The sequence below is a fragment of the Loxodonta africana genome, chromosome X (genome assembly GCF_030014295.1).
Source record: "Loxodonta africana isolate mLoxAfr1 chromosome X, mLoxAfr1.hap2, whole genome shotgun sequence".
Classification (NCBI taxonomy): Eukaryota; Metazoa; Chordata; class Mammalia; order Proboscidea; family Elephantidae; genus Loxodonta; species Loxodonta africana.
Window position 1 is genome coordinate 158,176,497 of NC_087369.1, and position 21,289 is coordinate 158,197,785.

Consider the following 21,289-nt stretch of genomic DNA (forward strand, 5'->3'; position numbering starts at 1 on the left):
GAACTGCCCCATAGGGCTTCCAAAAGCAGCTGGTGGATTCGAACTGCCAGCCTTTTCATTAGCAGCCATAGCTCTTAAGCACTGTGCCACCAGGGCTCTGTGGTAGTGAGAGGGAGGTGGAAAAGGAGAATCTTTATCAAGGTTTTCATTAGGTGAGTTTTAGGAATGACAATGTATAGAAGCTGAGGCTGTGGAAATGGATTCTTTTAAAACTATCCATGCCCGGTATAACTTGGATTGTCTTTGTGCGTCCCCAAGCACAAGCGAACCCTGGACTGAGCTCCTCAGACTGCATCTCTACAGAGGCCTCTCTTGGCTTCCGGGACCCAAGCTGCTGCAGACCTGCAGGTACTGGGGAGCTGCAGGCCTCAGAGATGACACTGAGCTCACAGAAGAGTGAATGGGAAGAATGGATACTGATGACTCAGCCAGGAGCCCTGACTCCAAAATCCTGTTCCCTAACCACATGGGTGAGAATTTGCTTCCTATACTAGAGTCCTTGCATTTGAGCAGCAATGGAGTAACTGAACCACAAGCCAGGAAACCACAATTTTCTCCCTGCCTTTCCCCCAGCACATCTTCAGGCAATCACTTCCTGGTATATGCCTCAGATAACTCATCTCTCAAATGGGACCCATGATCCCTGCTCTTTATCCCCACTGGGAACGATGCCCAGGTAGAATATGTAAGACAAGCTTTGAAGCTAAAATGTATTATAACGGGTGGGCACTTTGTAAAAGTGGAGTGCCATTTTGCCAACCTCTATTTTCTAGGACTTTGTCAAATCTCACAAGAAGGCAGGAAGCTTCTGGCTCCTTTGATGCAGCTCTCCTATAAATTTTTAAGTCAATCCCTTCTTTCCAGAAGCTACACAAATGTCCCTTGAATGGTGGTGTGGTCTCAGTTATCCAGGGTGCTGCCAAATGGATTCACACAAAGTAGGGTGGCACCTTGTGCAGGAGGATGATTTCCCCCATCTTAGCACCAAGGGTGTCCCTGGGTGGTGTAAAGAGTTAGGCCCTTGACTACTAGCCGAAAGATTGGCCATTCGAACCCATCCCGAGGCACCTGGACGACAGGCCTGGTGATTTGATTCCAAGCAGTTGTAATGATGTATGTTGCTCAGTCTACCATCCTCCCAGTGCACACCCTTTGCTATGTATACCAGACCATCTTATCCTGTACCAGGCATCCACAGAGGAGGTTCTGATGTAACTAAAGCCGATGTGTGGGCACACCAGCATGTAAAGAGAATAAAGAGCTGATTTTGTAACTCTAAACAATAATTGCCTGAAGCGTTCTTTTAACTGAAGGACACAAAGTTTTCCAATTTTATAAATAAATACCAAGCCAATGTTAACATTTCTATGGGGCAATGTTAGCTAGCCGCATCTCTCAATCTGATTGAGTTATTCCGTTTTTGATGATGAGAATTTATTTCTACAACTATCTTAGATGTAGTGCGTGGTGTGTGTGTGTGTATGTGGTTATTCTGAGTTCCACAGTCTGTGTGTCTTTGTAACAGCCCGAGAAATGGCAAAAAGACTTAGACATTAGATTATTCTGCTCATTCTTCAATTTCAGGGCCTCCTAGAGCACTATTTCTTAATTTCTAAAACCTATGATCCTTTTTGGAAACCCTGGTGGCGTAGCGGTTAAGTGCTATGGCTGCTAACCAAAGGGTCGGCAGTTTGGATCCACCAGGCACTCCTTGGAAACTCTGTGGGGCAGTTCTACTCTGTCCTATAGGGTCGCTATGAGTTGGAATCGACTCGACGGCACTGGGTTTGGTTTAGGTTATGATCCTTTCGATCAATATAACATTTCAGGTCCTTTTATTTATATAACTTTTCTTTCAGTTCCCAAATATACCATTATAATGTATGATTGGTCAAACCAAATAGGTCCTTGACTAGTATCAGTTTTTTTGTCTTTTTTTTTTTTAAATGTGTTCAGTCCCCAGCTTCTCTGCCCTTTTTTTTTTTTACCTAGCATAAGACATTTATTTAAAGGGGGCCTGAAACTCCACTTGAGTCTATGCAATGCTATTCAGAGCGTGAGCCATGGGCTAGCATTGGTCCATGAAGTATTTGTTACCCATCTGCAGGAAAATAAATACGGAAATTCAGAGGAAGCATTTAGAAACTTTTGTAGCAATTTGATACAGTCGTTTCATGGCTGTTTAATAATTAAAAATAATTGGGCTTGCATTTTGTGTGTCTTTGGCTTTTTTATTCCATTTTTCTAATAATTCATTTTATTGCATTTTACAAAAATGTCAGTCTGCAACAGATTGGAAGTTAAGCAAATGAAGAAACATCACTGGTTCTTCACTACACACGGTTGGGGAAGCCGTGGTCTAGTTTAGAGGTCAGTCAGGACTGAATCCTCCTATCTACTCTTTCCTGTAGCTGCTGTTGGAAGCTATCGAGACTCTCCTTGCTAAAACACTTGGATGCTCTACCAGATGTGGGAGAAAATTCCAAACAGAATTGGTTGCTATGACCTTGGAGAAGTGAATCCCTCTGGAGGGGCCCTGAGGTGAGAGATTTCTCCACCTCATCTCCTGGAAAGGGAATACATGGGCTCTACTTCTGCTCTTGACCCCTGATGGCACAATGGTTAAGAGCTCGGCTGCTCACCAAAAGGTCAGCAGTACAAATCCAGCAGCTGGTCACTGGAAGCCCTATGGGGCAGTTCTGCTCCATCCCATAGGGTCGCTGAGTTGGAATCGACTCAATGGCAACGGATTTGGTGTTCTTTGGTTACTCTTGCTCTATGAAGCCCCGGTGGCACAATGGTTAAGTATTCGGTTGATAAGTGAAAGGTTGGCGGTTCAAACCCATCCGGTGGCTCTGCAGGAGAAAGAGCTGGTAATCTGTTCCCCTAAAGATTACAGCCTAGGAAACCCTATGGGGCAGTTCTACTCTGTCACAAGGGGTCACAATGAATGGAAATTGACTTGAGGACACTCAGTGACAACTTTTGCTCTGCCACCAATGCCCAGCCATAAGTTCTTACTCTTCAGCTTCCTAATATGTCTAATGATATGCCCCTCCTTCTTCCTAATATGTCTAATGATAAGCCACGTAGTGTGGAGGAAGGGGCATTTCAGTGTGAATATGGGGATGCGAGAACTGATTTTTGTTCTACCAAGTCAGGTAACCTCTCTGGGCCTCAGGTTCCTATAATGGTGAAAGGTTTAACTAGGTCAGTGATTCCCGAATGGGTGTTGCACAACACTGTTCTCAGATATGTTAGGCGTGACAAACATACCCACCAGAAAGGCTCCTATGGCTAAATAATGCTGAAAAACACTGCATGGTCATACCCCTCTCCCTTGACTCCCCTAGTTGCACATTGTGCAGTTACCTGTAAATGCTCTGAGAAGCCCTCTAGTAATGAAACACTGATTTTATCTAACACACTGATCCCAACTTCACTTCGATTAAGAATTCATTTTTTCTTAGCATGCCTCTTAACAGCTCACAAACAGCCTTTTCTAAGGACCGGCTTGGTACCCACTGATCACACCAGATTTTAAAGGCCCCTTCTAGAGGAAGGCTTTGCCAGTGTTGAGAGGACCAGCAAGAGGACAGATGTTTTGTGCTTGCAAGGCCCAAAGGTCTGTGTTGGCATTCAGGCCCTTGCTGCTTAGAATTGCTGGACAGATGACATTGTGGCAGTGGCTTCTGAGGGGAGTAGCAACTAGAATGGAGGTGCTTCTCCTGGAGCTCACATTAAATTCTCTCTTTCTGTACCAGGGTAAAGCTCCCTACACATTGGGCTTGGATGTTCCTCCACATAGAACAATAGCCATAAAAGCACTCCCCACTAAGTAATTTTCTCTTTTTGGGGAACTATATATTTCTCTTCCATCTCTACCAGTAAAGAATGAGACCAGGACTCGGGACCATCATGTATTTGCCAAGTGCTTGATACCTGAAGAAAGTAGATCACTGAGTCTGAGAAAGATCCAAGGAACCCAGGTAGATGGATAGATGGCGATGATAAATAGATAGATACACTTGATATATTTTCATTATTTTATTGATAAGGTACTCCCTATATGTCAATTTGTGCTAGGCACTGAAGATATAACACTGGACAAGACAGGCAACGTGTATTCCTTTCTGTGAAGCATGGCATGGGCACCTCCCAAATTTCTCATTGATGAGATTCCTATCATTGGTGATTTATGATTTTATGTTCTTTTACGCTCTCTAGGGTCAGGCTCAATATAGTGACTTCATTCAGACGGGGGACACAGGACCAACTTCCCTTGCCCTGTGGAGTTTCTGGTGTCTAAGAAGGCTTGACCGCCTGCTAAAGTTTCTCTTGCATATGATACAAGTATAGGGCTGCTCACCTGTGTGGGTTCTCTGGTGTTTAATAAGATGGGAGTTCTGAATGAATCTTTTTCCACATTCATGACATTTAAAGGGTTTCTCTCCTGTGTGGATTCTTTGGTGTGTGTGGAGATTTGTGTTATGACTGAAGCTTTTCCCACACCACGAACATTTATGGGGTTTTATTCCTTGGTGTGTCATTAGATGTTTATTAAGATCTGAACTCCATCTAAATCTCCTATCACATTGTTGACATTTATAGGGTTTCTCTTCAGTGTGAATTCTCTGGTGTTTAATAAGGTCAGAACTCACTCTAAAGCTTTTCCCACATTCCTGACATTTGAAAGGTTTCTCCCCTGTGTGGTCTTTCCTATGAAGATCCATACATTTTGGCAGCTCTTGTTTACATGTTGAATGTTTCTTTCTTTTCTTCCCTGGAAAATTTTGATGCCGTTTCCTTACCCTGTGTGTACCACCACGATTTTCTGTGCCTGTTATTTTCTGGGGAACTTTCACTCTGGCTTTTCTTGATACTTTGCCTCCTGGTGCTTGTATTTCTAACTCATAAGGAAACACGGGCTGATCATTTCCACTGTCGTTTTTGAGACTTAATCCTGTTGAAATAAACGCAAGAATCAGTCGTCTGTATCCCAGAGCAAGAAAACCACAGGAATGGAGAGAATATTCAATAATGATAGAATTAAAAAAATATAGGAACAAAATATTTCTGGTCTGTCCTGGACAAATGGTATAGAACCGTTTCTCCCTACTCTTTCCAACTGAGCACAAGTACAAACCCGGGGAATAACATGAGAGACAACAAAAAGGGAACTCTGAAAAGTGGTAAGAATTAGACAACCTGGATTGGAACTCCAGGACTGGAGGAACGATAAAACAGCACCCAAAAAACGGTGACCCAGGTCGAGTATTTCCCAACCCCAAACTAGAAATAGATGGCAGCCCAGGAAGGCTCATTCTCCCCCGAACCAAATGGAGTCCCTCTGACAATATCCGGTAAGCAGGTGAATGCATCAACCATTTGCAACACCCAGAGACTCCTTGTTGTTGCTGTTGTTGTTAAGAGCCATCCAGCTGGTTCCGACTCACAGCAATTCTACATAAAACAGAATGAAAAAAACTTTTGGCCCTGTACTATCCTCGTCATCATTGTTATGCTTGAGCCCATTGCTGCAGTCACCGTGTCAATCCATCTCCTTGAGGGTCTTCCTCTTTTTCGCTGACCCTCTACTTTACCAAGCATGAAATCCTCCTCCAGGGACTGATCCCTCCTGATTACACATCCAAACTTTGTGAGACAAAGTCTTGCCATCCTGGCTTCCAAAGAGCATTCTGGATGTGCTTCTTCCAAGGCAGATTTCTTTGTTCTTTTGGCAGTCCACGGTATATTCAACATAGTATCACCCATACAGCAAAACCAGACAGACCGTACCAAAAAAGAAAACAACAGACCAATGTCTCACTTTAACTTAGATCAACAAAATACTGGCAAAACGAAAACAAAATGTGTAAGAAGAATTACATGCCATGGACAAGTGGGATTTATTGCAGAAATATAAGGCTGGTTCAATATTTAAAAATCAATCAACGTAAACTGCTATATTAACAAGCTAACAAAGAAAAATATGCTCATATTGATTTGTGCAAAAAAAGCATTTCACAAAATTCCACATTAATTCATGATAAAATCTCTCAGCAAGTTAGGAATAGAGGGAATTATACCGACTTGATTAAGAACATAAAAACAGTACAGATAACAGCATATGTAATGTTGAAAGACAGGGTGAGTAACTGCTATCTATGATTGAGGGAACAAGGCGAGTACTGCAAGCCTGAACCACTGCAATAATACGAGAAAGAAATACAAGGCATTGCAGATGATGTGACTGTCTATGGAGAAAATTCCAAAAAATTACTAAAAACTCCTAGAACTAATAAATAAGTTCCATAAGACCACAGGATACAATATTAAAACACAATCATCGCTGGCGTTCCTGCATACCAACAATGAACATGTGGAAACTGATATTAAAAATGACATACTATTTATAATCGCTCAGATGAAAATGAAATGCTTAGGCATACTTTTAACAAAATATGTAGAGGACCTGTGTGCTGGAAATTTAAAAGATTTTTAAAAACTGATGAACTAAATCGAAAAAGACCTAAATAAATGGAGAATCATACAGTGCTCATGGATTAGAAGTCAACATAGTAAAGATGTTGATTCTCAATTTGACACACAGGTTTAATGTAATTCCTACCATAAAATCACAAAAAAAGTTTCTTGTAGACATAGGTAAGCTTATTATGGAATTTCTAGGAAAAGAACTCCCCACCGAGTTTCCAAGGCTATAAATCTTTACGGAAGCAGGCTGCCACAACTTTCTTCCATGGAGTGGCTGGTGAGTTCAAACCACCCACCTTCAGCGAGCAGTGAAACACTTTAACCGCTGTACCACCAGGGCTCCTATATATGAAAAAGTACCAGTCCTAAAATAGCTAAAATGATCTTGACCAAGAATAAAGTGCCAAGTTCCAGTCTTCCTGATATTAAGGCTTATTGTACACCTACAATAATCAAGTCGGTGTGGTATTGATGGAGGGATAAACAGATCAGTGGAACAGAATAGAGAAGTCAGGAACAGATGCACACAAATATGCCCAACTGATCTCTGACAAAAGCCCAAAAGCAATTCATTTAAGAAAGGATACCCTTTTCAACAAATGGAGCTGAACAACTGAATATCCATAGGCCAAAAAAAAAATGCACTATTCTAAACATTACATCTTATATAATAATGAACTCAAAATGGCTCACAGACTTGAATGTAAAATGTCAAACTACTAAACTTTTAGAAAAAAAATAAGAGAAGATCTTCAAGATCTCGAAGTAGGCACAGAAATCTTAGGCTTGACACCAAAAGCATGATCCATGTAGGAAAAGATTAAAACTTGGCCCTCATCAAAATTAAAGAATTTTGCTCTGCAGAAGCCCCTGAGAAGAGGGTCAAAAAAAGTCTACTGGGAGAAACAATATCCAAACCACATATCCGACAAAGGAGTAGTATCTGAAATATATTTTGAAACTATCAAAACTCAATAGTAAAAGACAAACAATCCAAGTAGAACATGGTCAAAAGACATTTCACTGGAAAGGATATACAGGAAGCAAATAAGCACATGAAAAGATGTAGAACATCGTTTGCCATTACGGAAAAGCAAATCAAAAACATAATGAGCTACCACTTCACACCCACTAACCAAAAAAACAAAACAAAACAAAAAACCAAACCCGTTGCCATTGAGTTGATTTAGACTCATAGCGAACCTATAGGACAGAACACAACTGCCCAAAAGGCTTTCCAAAGAGCAGCTGGTGGATTTGAACTGCTGACCTCTTGGTAAGCAGCTAAGCTCTTAACCACGGCACCACCTGGGCTCCAACTAAGATGGTTATAATCAAAAAGACAGATATAAAATGTTGACCCGGGTGTGGGAAAACTGGATCAATCAATCATACATTGATGATGAGAACGTCAGATGGCACAGACACTCTGGAAACAGTTTGGCAGCTTCTTATAAAACTAAGATGCAATTAACATATGAACCAGCAAGCACACTCTTGTGTATTTATCCCAGAGAAATGAAAAGCTTGTTTACATAAAAACTGTACACAAATGTTGACAGCAACTTTATTCATAATAGCCAAAACCTGGAGAGAGCACAGGTATCCTTCAAGGAGTGTATCTTTAAACAATCTGTGTTACACTTACACCATGGAATATTACTCAGTAATTAAAAGGAATGAACTATTGATATCTGTACCAGCTTGGATGAATCTCCAAGGAATTAGGCTGAATGAAAAAAAGCCAACCCCAAAAGGTATACATTCTATGATTCCATTTATGTAACAGTTTTGAAATGGCAAACATTTTAGAAATATACAATATTAGTGGTTGGTATGGGTTAGTGACAGGACTGGAAGGAGCGTGTGATAGGGAAGTGTACGTGGTTCTAAAAGGGCACCAGGAGGGATGCTTGTGGAAATGGGACAGTTCAGTATCTTGATGGTGGTGGTGGATACACAAATGTCCACACGTGTTGAAATTGAACAGACTAAATTCATACATACGTGCAGAAATGAGTACAAGTAAAACGGGAAATCTAAATAAGACTGGAGGACTGTGTCAATTTCAATATCCTGGTTGTGATATTCTGCTAGCATTGGAGGAAACTGGGTGAAGCGTACATGGGTCTCTATGTATTATGTTTTAAATCTGCATGTGAATCTACAACTGTCTCAACAGAAATGTCAAGGAAATCAAATACAGAACTAGAACTTTAAAATTCTAAGCCCCTGTAAAGGTTCCTATAAGGGAGTATTTTCCCTCTACCCACTTACCTGTAGAAAGCTATGCAGTATTATCTTGGAACACTTACAAACCTTGGACCCATGGTTCTTCCCTTGCTCTAAACAGATCACTTTAGGTTTTGGGTGGAAAATTAATGTTCTGATAAGAAAACCTTGAGGTCATGAACAGCCATCCTAAATTAATTGGTCCAGTAATTCCAGACTACTTCAAAAGGAGTGAATAATGCTTTCACACTTGTTTGTTTTCCTTCATGTTATGGATTGAATTGTGCCCCCCCCCAAAAAAATATGTGTTGTAAATCCTAACCCCTATACCTGTGCTTATAATCCCATTTGGGAATGGTTTTCTTTGTTATGTTAAGAGGCCTTATCAGTGTAGGCTGTGTTTTAGGCCAATCACGTTTTGAGATATAAAAAGAGCAGATTAGACATAGAGAAGCAAGCAGAGATGGGGAAAGATAGATGCCAAGCCATATGAAGATTACCAAGGAGCCAAGGATCAGAAGCTGAAAAGAGACGAGGACCTTCGCACAGAGCCGACAAAAACAGAGAGAGCATTCCCCTAGATCCGGCACCGGGATTTCAGACTTCTACCCTCCTGAAATATGAGAAAATAAATTTGTTTTTTTAATGCCACCCACTTGTGGTACTCCTGTAGCACTAGATAACTAAGACACTCCAAACGGTTAAATGAGTAGAATCTTGGGTCCAAAATCTGGATTATATTCTACAGGGCTTGTGGGTAGATATGCAATTGAGGGAATTAACAAACAAAGGGGAAAGATGAAAAAGGTATGAGGAATGGAAATACATTTCAAGTTTCCAGGAATACCCTGTGTTCAACCAGAGAGGAACCACGGTCCAGAAGTTGCAGGGAATGTAATCTAGTCTGATAAACTCATCACTATCGTGGATGACGCGGGTCCAGGGGAACTAGTCTGAAGGTCTGTGGCTTGGGTAACATATGACAAACTGGTTCTGTAATAACTGTAGTTAATTTTTATCTAATGCTTAAGCACAAGGTACTGGACTAGGACATATTTCTAAAAGGTACTGGACGAGGACATATTTCTAACATTTTTATAGCTCACTGGTTCACACTGAGAGGAGACCGGCCATAATCACTTGATACAGTTTTACAAATCACAGGTCTCCAGGTGGAGGGAATTATTCATCACTCAGACCTTCGATAGACACGTATCATGTGCCTGTTGTGGACTAAGCACTGCTGTAGGTGCTGGGGATATACTGGTCAATAAGATAGAATCCTGTGTTCCCGTGGCGCTTACGTTCTATTGGGAGAGTCAGGTAACAAAGAAATCAAGTAATGAATAAAACGTCAGGAAGTGATACATGTTTTGAAGAAAACTAAATAAAGGTAATAGAACAGTGATTGGTTTGCGAGCGAACCTATTTTAGACAATAAGGTGGTTGTGGAAAGCCTCTATGAGAAAGTGGTGTTCAAACAGCAACCTGAAAGAAGAGAGGAAGTTTGGTGATGTGAAGAGGTGGTGCAAAAGTGTGCCAGGCAGAGGAAGTGGGAAGGAAGGAACGAGCTTGGCGAGTTTAAGAAACAATAGGAAAGCCAGTGTGGCTAAACAGGACTCAGCATGGGAGAGAACGGAGGAGAGGAGGGTAGAAAGGGAAGTAGGGGCCACAGCATGTAGAATCCTCTGGGCCTTGGGAAGGAATCTAGATTTTATTCTGAATGTGACGAGAAGTCATGACACGGTTTGAAGCAGGGAAATCCCATAATCTGATCATGCCTTTAAAAGACAAGCTTGGTTCCTCAAAATAAAAACAGAACTACCATATGGCCCAGCAATTCCACTCTTACAGATATACCCAAAAGACCTGAAAGGAGAAACTCAGAGTCTTGTACACCAATGTCCATTGCAGCACTATTCACAGTGGCCCAAAGGGGGAAACAACCTAAATGCCCATCAACAGATGAATGGATAAACAAAAGGTGGTACGTACGTACATAAAATGGAATACTACTCAGCCAGTAGGAGAAGCAGTCTTGATACATGCTACAGTATGGATGGAGCTTGAAGACATTATGCTGAGTGAAATAAGTCAGTCACAAAAGGACAAATATTGCATGACCTCACTTTGATTAAGGGTAGGGTTGCACAGCCCACTAATGTAACTGCTGTCAATAAGTTGTACACCTGTAAAAAGTTGCATTAGCGAATGTTGTGTGATAGGTACATTTACAAGAACAACATCAACAAAATAGAATAGCTGCTGAGGCTGCTTATGTACAACCAAGCACCACATGGGACGTGGTTCCTTGGTTTGAAGGTTTAGGGTCCTGGTTTCATGGGGTATTCCAGTTAATTGGCCTAATATTGTATTTAGTGCTTCTGTTCCACCTCCTGGCTCATCATGGCTTAGTGCCTGGGGTCTTGAAAGCTTGCAAGTGGCCATCCACGGCACGACAATTGGTCTCTATGTCTGGAGCAAGAGAGGAAGAAGGAGAGTCAAGGATAGGGGGAGGATATGGAATGTGTGGCTACTCGCCTCCATGAACAACTGCCTCCTTTACTATGAGACCAGAAGAACTGGACGGTGCCTGGCCACCATTACTGAGCATTTTGATCAAAGGTTCTATAGATGAATCCTGATCAAAAGGGAAAAAAGGTAGAACAGAATTTCAAATTCTCGTGGACTCCAGGTTTTCTGGAGCCATGGAGGCTGGATGAACCCCTGAAACTATTGCCCTGAGATAATCTTTAAACAAACCTTAAACCAAACATATCCCCTCAAGTCTTTTTAAAACCAAGCAACAGATTAGCTTAACTAGTGAAAAATGTCTGCCTTGAGCATTATGCTCTTTTAAAAACTAGCTATATGGGGTCAAATTGACAACAGCAACTGAAAAAATTAGATAGGAACCTTAGGGGGCAGTGAGTTTACGTTAATGTGGGAGGAACAACTCAGAGAAGAAGTGTGAGAATGGTTGCACAACTTGAAGAATGTAAGCAATGTCACTGAACTGTAATGTAGAAACTGTTGAATTGGTGTGTGTTTTGCTGTGTATATTCTCAATAACAGCAACAATAAATAAAATTTAAAAAAAAGACCCCCTTGGCTGTGGAAAACACACCAAGAGGTTGATAGAGGGGGCAGAGGGACTTCAGTTAAAAAGCTATTGAAGTAGAACTGGGACAGAGATGACAGTGACTTAGACCAGGAAGGTAACAGTGGAAGAGGTGGAGACATGACTGGATTCAGGATATATTGTGAAGGTAGAGCTAAGAGGTCTTGCTGAGGGATTGGTTGTGGGGTATGACAGAAAAATTGGAAAAAAGGATAGTCAGGAGGTTTCTGGTCTGAGGAATTGGGTGAATGGTGGTGCCTTTTACTGCGATGGGAAAGACATGGGCAGAACAGGTTTGCAGGGCAGTTTGAGGCAGGGGATACAGCAATATTCTGTTTAGAATAAGGAAGTGTGGCATGTGTATCTGGGAAAAGCTCTCCAGGCGATCTGGATACATCTTTCCCCTCCACCATAACGTTCAGAACAAATCAGCTATTGAAACAGTGAGACTTTCTCATGTGAATCTACAATTCACATTCCCTGTAAACTGAGATGCATTCTCTGCCAACTGAGGATGTAACAGTCGGATGGATCTTGGCTGAAAGCAGAGAATGCGAGAAAGATATTCACCTGCATTTTATTTACTATGCAAAGACATTTGATTTTGTGGATCATAACAAATTATGGACAACCGTTCGAAGAATGGGATTTCTAGAACATTTAATTATGCTCATGCAGAACCTGTACACAGACCAAAAGGGGGTCATTCGAACAGAACAAGGGGATCGTGCATGGTTTAAAATCAGGAAAGGTGTGCATCAGGGTTAAATCCTTCCACCCTACTTATTCAATCTGTATGCTAAGCAAGTAATCTGAGAAAGTGGACTATTTGAAGAAGAGCCAGGCTTCAGGATCACAGGAAGACTCATTAATAACGTGTGATATGCACATGATACAATCTTCCTTGCCGAAAGCGAAGAGGACTTGAAGGACTTACTGATGAAGATCAAAGACCACAGCCTTCGGTATGGATTACACCTCAATTCAAAGAAAACAAAAATCCTCACAACTGGACCAAAGAGCAGCAGCATCATATAGAGAAAACATTAAAGTTGTCAAGGATTTCATTTTAACTGGAATCAATGTTCATGTGGAAATAATGTCCAGGGAAGCAGCAATCAAGAAATCAAATGACAGATTGCCTTGGCAAATCTGCTGCAAAAGACCTCTTAAAAGTGTTAAAAAGCAAAGATGGCACTTTGAGGACTAAGGTGCTTCTGACCCAACGCATGGTATTTTTGATCACCTCATATGTATGTGAAAGCTGGACAATAAATAAGACCGAAGAAGAACTGATGTCTTTCAATTGTGGTGTTGGTGATGATTATCATGGACTGCCAGAAGAATGAACAAATCTGTCTTGGAAGAAGTTCAGCCTGAATGCTCCTCAGGAGCGAGGATGGCGAGACTTGGTCTGACGTATTTTGGACACGTTATCAGGAGGGACCGGGCTCTGGTGAAAGTCATCATGCTTGGTAAAGTAGAGGGTCAGTGAAAGAGAGAAGAACCTCAATGAGATGGACTGACACAGTGGGTGCAATGATGGACTGAAGCATAGCAACGACTGAGAGGATGGCACAGCACCAGTGTGTCATTCTGTTGTACACAGGGTTGCTATGAGTTGGAACCGACTTGACAGTACCTAACAATAAAAACAACAACAAACAGAAGAGCAAATCTTTACCCAGAGAGATGACAGTCTCATAGTTCTCCTGCATCACATTGTGGTAGAGGGCTTTCTGACTGGGGTCCAATAATTCCCATTCCTCCTTGGAAAAATTCAGGGCCACATCTTCAAAGGACAACAAACTCTAAAGAAGAGAATGGGCTTTGAGTCAGTACTTGCCACTAGAGAAGCAATCCAACCACCATCTCTGAGTTGCATGGTAGGCCCCACACTGAAGGAACAGTACATGATAAAAAGAGAGAAGCCATCAAAGGAGACAAAGGCACCAGAGTAAACACCCTGGGAGGTGCCCAATCCCCACTGTGCCAAGCCTGGATGCCTAAGGGAGAACGTCTTGGGGGAAAACGCCTCAGAGCACCTGCCAGGCAGTGTGGTCATGGGCAGCAGGGAAAAGATCCTAAACCTGTAGAAGATTATTGCTGGGGACCTATGGTTTCAGGTCCTGCCTCAGCTGTCCTAGGGGAACAATAGAAGAGTGACCCAATATCCATCTCATTCCCCATGAAATGGCTGCCTCCTCAGTAGGCCCACTTTTGTCGTATCTCATTGTATATGTCTGGAATCCTTCTTCTCACCTCATTCCTCCTTTGATCAGATTTTCCCTGAAACTGTTGGACCAGGGCCACAGCCTCCTCGATGCTCTGTGGATGATGCTTCTGTATCTGGGTCTGGAGCTCCCTGGGCAGAATGGCCAGGAACTGCTCTAGCACCAGCAGTTCCAAGATCTGCTCTTTGGAGTGGATCTCTGGCTTCAGCCACTGACGGCATAATTCCTGAAGTTGGCTAACAGCCTGGAGGGGTCCAACTGCTTCAGGATAGTAGAAGCTCCGGAAGTGCCGGCGAGAGCTCTCAGGATCAAGACTGTTTGTCTGTGGGGTGGATTTCTTACTCTGACTAGAGCTCTCTTTTACAGATCCCTTAGTCTCCAACACAGACCTCATCTGAGGGCTCCACCATGCTGCCACCTCGAGATCTCCCATCATCATTCTGCTCTAGGAATAGCTTTACTCCTGGGTGTGACAACTAAGGCCCCTTCAGGTTTGGTACAAAATCAATGAGAGGTTCTTCTTCCTGAGGACACTGAGAGAGGGCAGGAAAAAAGTACATGTCAAGTAGAAAGCAAGAAGACCCCTATCCACTGGATACTTATCAGAGAAAAATGAACAGAAAAGGTCCTGTTTTGCCTGCCCTTTAAAATTAACTGCCAAGTATTAGAACACCCATGATGATAGATTATTTCAGGACCTAGATTTCTCTTTTCTTTGTTAACCTTGAAACAAAGCACAGTTCAGACAAGGCAAGTGTCAATGACTTTTTCATTGTCTGTTTGTTTTCTGGTTCAGAAAAGGCTGGTGGGTGACAAAATTGGCACCCAATGGTTAAAAGGGGTTTTGAGATCATCCAAAGACTTAATCTGTGTGTTCCTGTCCTATCTTCACAATGTCAAGGAAAGATCAGGATGAAATGGGCATATTTATTTTCTCTACAATTTTAACAGATTATCCCAGTGTTTTGTTTTCACTTGGGGGAAAATAACAATTTCTATGCCCCTTCATCCTTTTGTGTAGGTGAAAGCCTTCACTTCATGGAACAGTTCACAGTCTCCTTTCCATTGTGTTAATACTGGCTGAGACAGTGAAACCAGCACAGATGAAAAGTAATGAGGAGAAAAGTAGCTTTATTCCTATCAAGTTCCCCCGACTAAGCAACCACATCCTCATCATTTTTCTCTGTCACTTCTTTGCAAGACTTATAAAGTGTACCGTGCAGATGACTTGTACCTACATTTAAAATTTTTTGTTTTCTTTACCTGGAAAAAATTAAAGCTGGCCTTCGTTTACAAGATACGAAAATGTCAAATGGTAAAACAGGAGAGAAAAAGAGAGTGTGATGATTAAGGCTCTTCATAGACAGGGAAGGTCCTACTAAGGGTAATCCTGCTGACGTTACATTTCCTCAGGGTCATTTAACCTGTAAGTAAGGCTGGGGATAACACTGGATAATGTGAGCCCCGTTTTCCCTGAGGCGATCCAAAAGAAATGGCAACCCAATTGTTTCTAGGATGCCAAAGAAATGGCTGGCTCCATGCTAACTATTCAGGTTCAGGAGGTAAGGGGACACTTCTTATATTTTAGTGTCAACAGAAATAGATGTCTCTGAACTGAACTGACCTTTTCTCTCGAGATATAAGCCAGCGGAACCGGGAAAGTTTCAATGGGTACAGTGGTAACATTACTGCCCCAATCTCTAAAACGGATTCGCTACACCTTCTGGTCGAACTACAAGAGCTCACATAAACACTTCAGCAGCAGCCCTGGGTTATATTTGCTCATAGGATAGAAAGAGCTTAGAAGTGACTGTAGGAGCAGAGTACAGCTCCCGCTGGCGCTCAGGCGCACCCCTCTCCAAGCAATGAAGATGCCAACGTCTACTGAAAGTGGCTGCGTCCGACCTGCACGCCCACTGCCCCGCCATGCAGCTGCCCCAAAGGCTGCAAATGGCAGCACCGGCCGGCGTCTCTCAGGGGTTTCCCGGCCGAATCCAAAGGAAAGTCAGTTTCTTGGTTACCTCCAGACAGCTGCGGCTTCCGTGGAGGCCACTTGCCTCTTTCGCTGTCTCAATTGCAAAATTACCCTCATTGCCGTCTACTCGGCAGAGCGCAACTCTCAGCCCCTGCGCAATTGGGAAGGCAGTATCAGCAAAGCGCCCTGGCAGAGCTAAGAGCCCAGGCTTCCGGACTGAAGGGCCAATGGAAGAGCAGGCCCCACCCGGCCCTCCTTTCTCCCTCCCCAGGACCCTAACCCGAAATACCATTTTTGGTTTGTGGATTGTGGACCTGGCCCCAACGGGAAGATGAAAGGACGCGTTTCCGGTGACGTGATAGCCACGCCAGCCGATTCCCTCCCTCTACCTGTAGAGACTCAGCCCAGCAGAGTCCGGGACTGGTCTGCGTGTCTTATCCTCTCTGAGGAACCAGTTCCTTGCTTTCGTTCAGCCCTGGAAGAGTTAATGCCACCGAGTCTTCAGGCCCAAGGAAGCCTGGAGAAGTGCCTGAAATGTCTCCTCGCTTGGGAACAACAGAACCTGACTGACTCCGAGCGTTGCAGTCTGATTTGCGAGCCGTTGCGCGCCCGGAGTGTCCCTGCCTCACTCTCCACTCTCGCGCGACCTGAGGCCTTTTCAAACCAGGCACCTTACCTAGTAACAGTCGCCTTCCGGGATGTCGAGGGACCACGACCGGTATTGGCTCAAAGAGTCTGAGCCCCTCCCACTGCGCATGCGCAGTAGTCTTCCTAAGGCCCAGCCAGAGAAAGTTGGAGCTGTCATCCCTGGGCTTATTGGGAGCCTCCTCTGTAAGAGGCCCACGTCAGGCAACTTGCTTGTTCAGGAACAATGGTCCCTTAAACATTTTTTAACCGTTTTCTGGTTCGCTGGCGCTTCCCTCACAACTATTACCATGTTATTTTCTTTTGAGGTAAACCCATGAGGTAGGTAGGTTTTAACCTTGTGAGGTACGTTCTTTGGGAAATAAAATTGAAACGTAGAATATGACTTCCTCAGGGTTACATAGTTTATCAGTGCCAGATTTTAGAATGGAATTTAGGTCTCCTGTTGTCATATCCAGAGAGCCCTGGTGGCGCAGTGGTTAAGTCCTAACCAAAAGGTTGGCCGTTGAAACCCACCAGCTGCTCTGTGGGAGGAAGATGTGGCAGTCTGCTTCCCTAAAGATTACAGCCTTGGAAACCCTATGGGGAAGTTCTACTGTGTCCTATAGGGTTGTTATGAGTTGGAATCAACTTGACAGCAAGGGGTTTGGTTTTGGGTTGTCATATCCTGTGCCTTTTCTATTACAGTATGCTTTCCTGAAGGACAGGGATCTTGTATTCATCTGATATCTCCTGCAGTGCCTAGCATAGTCCTCTGGGCAATGTTGGCAGTCCATACTTACTGAATCATATTTCTAAGACTCTGAGTTGTCAAGTTGTCAGTGTTCTCCTAGTTATCAGTGTGTTTACCTAGTGTCAGCCTGTAACAGTCAAAGTGTTATTTATTAGGTCTACTATGCATAGTCAGGAGCCCTGGTGGCACAGCATTTAAGAGCTATGACTGCTAACCAAAAAGTCAGCAGTTTGAATCCACCAGCCACTCCTTGAAAACCCTATGGGGCAGTTCCACTCTGTCCTATAGGGGCGCTATCAGTCGGAATCATCGATGTACCCATTGATGGCAATAGGTACCGGGTATAGGTAGTCAGGAACCCTCATGATGCAAATTGATAGTGCTTAGCTACTAACCAAAAGGTTGGTGGTTTGAATCTACTCAGCAGCCCTGCGGGAGAAAGACCTGGTGATCTGCTTCCATAAAGATTATAGCCAAGAAAATCCTATAGGGCAATTCCACTCTGTCATATGGGGTCTCTGTGAGTCGGAATTGATGGTCTTGCGCCATCCTCACAATCATTGCTATGTTTGAGCCCATGAAATTAATCTACAGGAGAACATTTTCATCAGAATTTCATACCTAGAATATATCCTGGTATCCTACCATTTTTCCATAGATAAAAACTTCTAGAATTCCTATCCCTGATTCTCCAATCTAAAATATAATTATTTCTCTTAATAAGGTGGCCTTAGGACATGATTTTTTGGTTTGTCCTCCTCTACATCTTCCAACCATTAATGATCAATAATGCAATTATATCAGGAGTGTTGTAGCTTCCTTACTAGGGACCATTTGGAAGACCAAAATATGCTGTCTTTGAAGAGCTAGATCTTCTTTCAGCTAGTTCACAAGAAAGTAACTCTTCTAAACAAAGAGGAGGAGGAAGGAGAGAGGAAGAAGAAAGGGGAAGAAGGAAGAAGCAGCAGCCTTATGATATCACACTGAGCAGCCACCAGGCTTGTACCATGTAACAATCCTAAACCCAGGGTGTGCCAAGCCTGTAACATGCCTCACTGTTTTTGCTGTCATCTTTGTCAGTACCTTCCTGACCAACCCAGTGAGACCACAAAGAAAAGCGGGTCCTCTACCCAAGGCAGAGGGAACAGATTAACACTCAGGGCCAAGGCAGAGTCCCTCAGTGAAGATTCATGTAGTCATATTTGTTGTTTGGTGTCATCGAGTTGATTCCAACTCATAGCATCCCTACCTACAACAGAATGAAACACTGCCCGGTCTTGCGCCATCCTCCCAATCATTGCTATGTTTGAGCCCATTGTTGCAGTCACTGTGTCAGTTCATCTCGTTGAGGGTCTTCCTCTTTTTCACTGACCCCTCTACCAAACATGATGTCCTTCTCCAACTGGTCCCTCCACTTTCATATTGTTGTTGTTAGGTGCCGTTGAGTTAGTTCCGACTCATAGTGACCCTATGCACAAGAGAACAAAACACTGCCTGGTCCTGCGCTATCCTCACAATCATTATGTTTGAGCTCATTGTTGCACCCACTGTGTCGGTCCACCTCGTTGAGGGTCTTCCTCTTTTCCACCATCCCTGCACTTTGCCAAGCATGATGTCCTTCTCCAGGGACTGATCCCTCCTGAAAACATGTCCAAAGTACGTAAGACACAGTCTCGCCATCCTTGCTTCTAAGGAGCATTCTGGTTGCACTTCTTCCAAGACAGATTTGTTCGCTCTTTTGGCAGTCCATGGTATATTCAATAATCTTCACCAACACCACAATTCAAAGGCGTCAACTCTTCTTCGGTCTTCCTTATTCACAGTCCAGCTTTCACATGCATATGATGCGATTGAAGATACCATGGCTTGGGTCAGGCGCACCTTAGTCTTCAAGGTGACATCTTTGCTCTTCAACGCTTTCAAGAGGTCCTTTGCAGAAGATTTTCTCAATGCAATGCGTCTTTTGATTTCCTGACTGCTGCTTCCATGGCTGTTGATTGTCAATCCAAGTAAAATGAAATCCTTGACAACTTCAATCTTTTCTCCGTTTATCATGATGGTGCTCATTGGTCCAGTTGTGAGGATTTTTGTTTTCTTTATGTTCAGGTGCGATCCATACTGAAAGCTGTAATCTTTGATTTTTATGAGTAAGTGCTTCAAGTCCTCTTCACTTTCAGCAAGCAAGGTTGTGTCACCTGCATAACACAGGTTGTTAATGAGTCTTCCTTCAATCCTGATGCCCCGTTCTTCTTCATATAGTCCAGCTTCTCGGATTATTTGCTCGGCATACAGACTGAATAGGTATGGGGAAAGAATACAACCCTGACGCACACCTTTCCTGACTTTAAACCAATCAGTATCCCCTTGTTCTGTTAGAACAACTGCCTCTTGATCTATGTAAAGGTTCCTCATGAGTAGAATTAAGTGTTCTGGAATTCCCATTTTTCACAGTGTTACCCATAATTTGTTATGATCCACACAGTCGAATGCCTTTGCATAGTCAATAAAACACAGGTAAACATCCTTCTGGTATTCTCTGCTTTCAGCAGGATCCATCTGACATCAGCAATGATATTAAATGACGCAGGAAGCATCAAAAGAAGATGGAAGGGATACACAGAGTCATTATACCAAAAAGAATTAGTTGATGTTCAACCATTTCAAGAGGTAGCATATGATCAGGAACCAATGGTACAATGCTCTGAAGGCATTGTCGAAAAACAAGGCTCCAGGAATTGATGGAATATCAATTGAGGTGTTTGAACAAATGGATGCAGCGCTGGAGGTGCTCACTCATCTATGCCAAGAAATATGGAAGACAGCTTCCTGGCCAACTGATTGGAAGACATCCATATTTATGCCTATTCCCAAGAAAGGTGATCCAACCAAATGCGAAAATTATAGAACAATATCACTAATATCACAAGCAAGCAAAATTTTGGTGAAGACCATTCAAAAATGGGTGCAGCAGTATATCGACATGGAACTGCCAGAAATTCAGGCTGGTTTCAGAAGAGGACGTGGAACCAGGGATATCATTGCTGATGTCAGATGGATCCTGGCTGAAAGCAGTGAATACCAGAAGGATGTTTACCCCTGTTTTATTGACTATGCAAAGGCATTTGACTGTTAGGATCATAAAAAATTATGGATAAATTTCATATTACCCTAAGACTTTTATTATCATCCAGACATACTTTCAACAGGAAAGGGTATCATCCCTGATTTCCCTTGGATCCAATATTTTCAAAATTTTCCAGGAATTCCAACTTTCATGAAACCCACTACTCAGGGATAAGCCTCAGGAGCTCTATTTATCTTTTTCTGACAGAGAGAGGGAAATCTAAATCTCTGCAAAGGACTAGATCAGACACCTGCTTCCTCTTCCAATTCCTGGCTGCCCTGAAAATTGCACGTTACTGTGCCTTAGGTCTCTAGTTCCTTTTTGTCTGAGGTGACATTTACATGCTTTGGCTGCTAATGGCAACCCTTTCAGGCCATTGAGGGGCATTGTGTCTGCTGACCTGGACTACAGATGACTTCCCAACCAGAGCCTTCAGGAAAGTTTCAACTCACAACCAGTCTTCTGTTGACCTCTGGCTGGTTTCCCAGGATACTTGGCATTTCAAGGGCCTCAGAAGCCCAAACGCTCCTGCTGAATATCCCAAGTGAGAAGTTAATAAGAGAACATACATTTTCCCACAGTTGCTGAGATAAACATTGAACACAACAAGGCATTCAAATCACAACTTGGACAAATATTCTGCAAGGTGGGTGTACCTTGGGCCAGGAAGGACTTATTAGAGAATTCTACCCAGCAGTTACTTCAAAGACTTGTCATTCTCACTGGTTTG

The 21,289-nt window shown here is 42.9% G+C and overlaps 1 protein-coding gene across 3 annotated transcripts; it reads right to left on the reverse strand.

The window, feature by feature from the left end:
- Positions 1-2,590: 2,590 nt before the first annotated feature.
- On the reverse strand, positions 2,591-19,797 carry LOC135228799 (zinc finger protein 75A-like). 3 transcript variants are annotated; one of them, XM_064277628.1, is made up of 4 exons: positions 16,734-19,797; positions 14,111-14,615; positions 13,533-13,659; positions 2,591-4,963 (listed from the first exon to the last, which is right to left on the reverse strand). In XM_064277628.1, exons 2-4 carry the CDS (start codon positions 14,519-14,521, stop codon positions 4,254-4,256), a joined length of 1,248 nt encoding a protein of 415 aa, XP_064133698.1. In that variant the 5' UTR covers positions 14,522-14,615; positions 16,734-19,797; the 3' UTR covers positions 2,591-4,253. The 3 variants fall into 3 exon arrangements, with proteins under 3 accessions (XP_064133698.1, XP_064133696.1, XP_064133697.1); XM_064277626.1 differs by lacking the exon at positions 16,734-19,797 and adding an exon at positions 16,447-16,727; XM_064277627.1 differs by lacking the exon at positions 16,734-19,797 and adding an exon at positions 16,347-16,727.
- Positions 19,798-21,289: the final 1,492 nt, after the last annotated feature.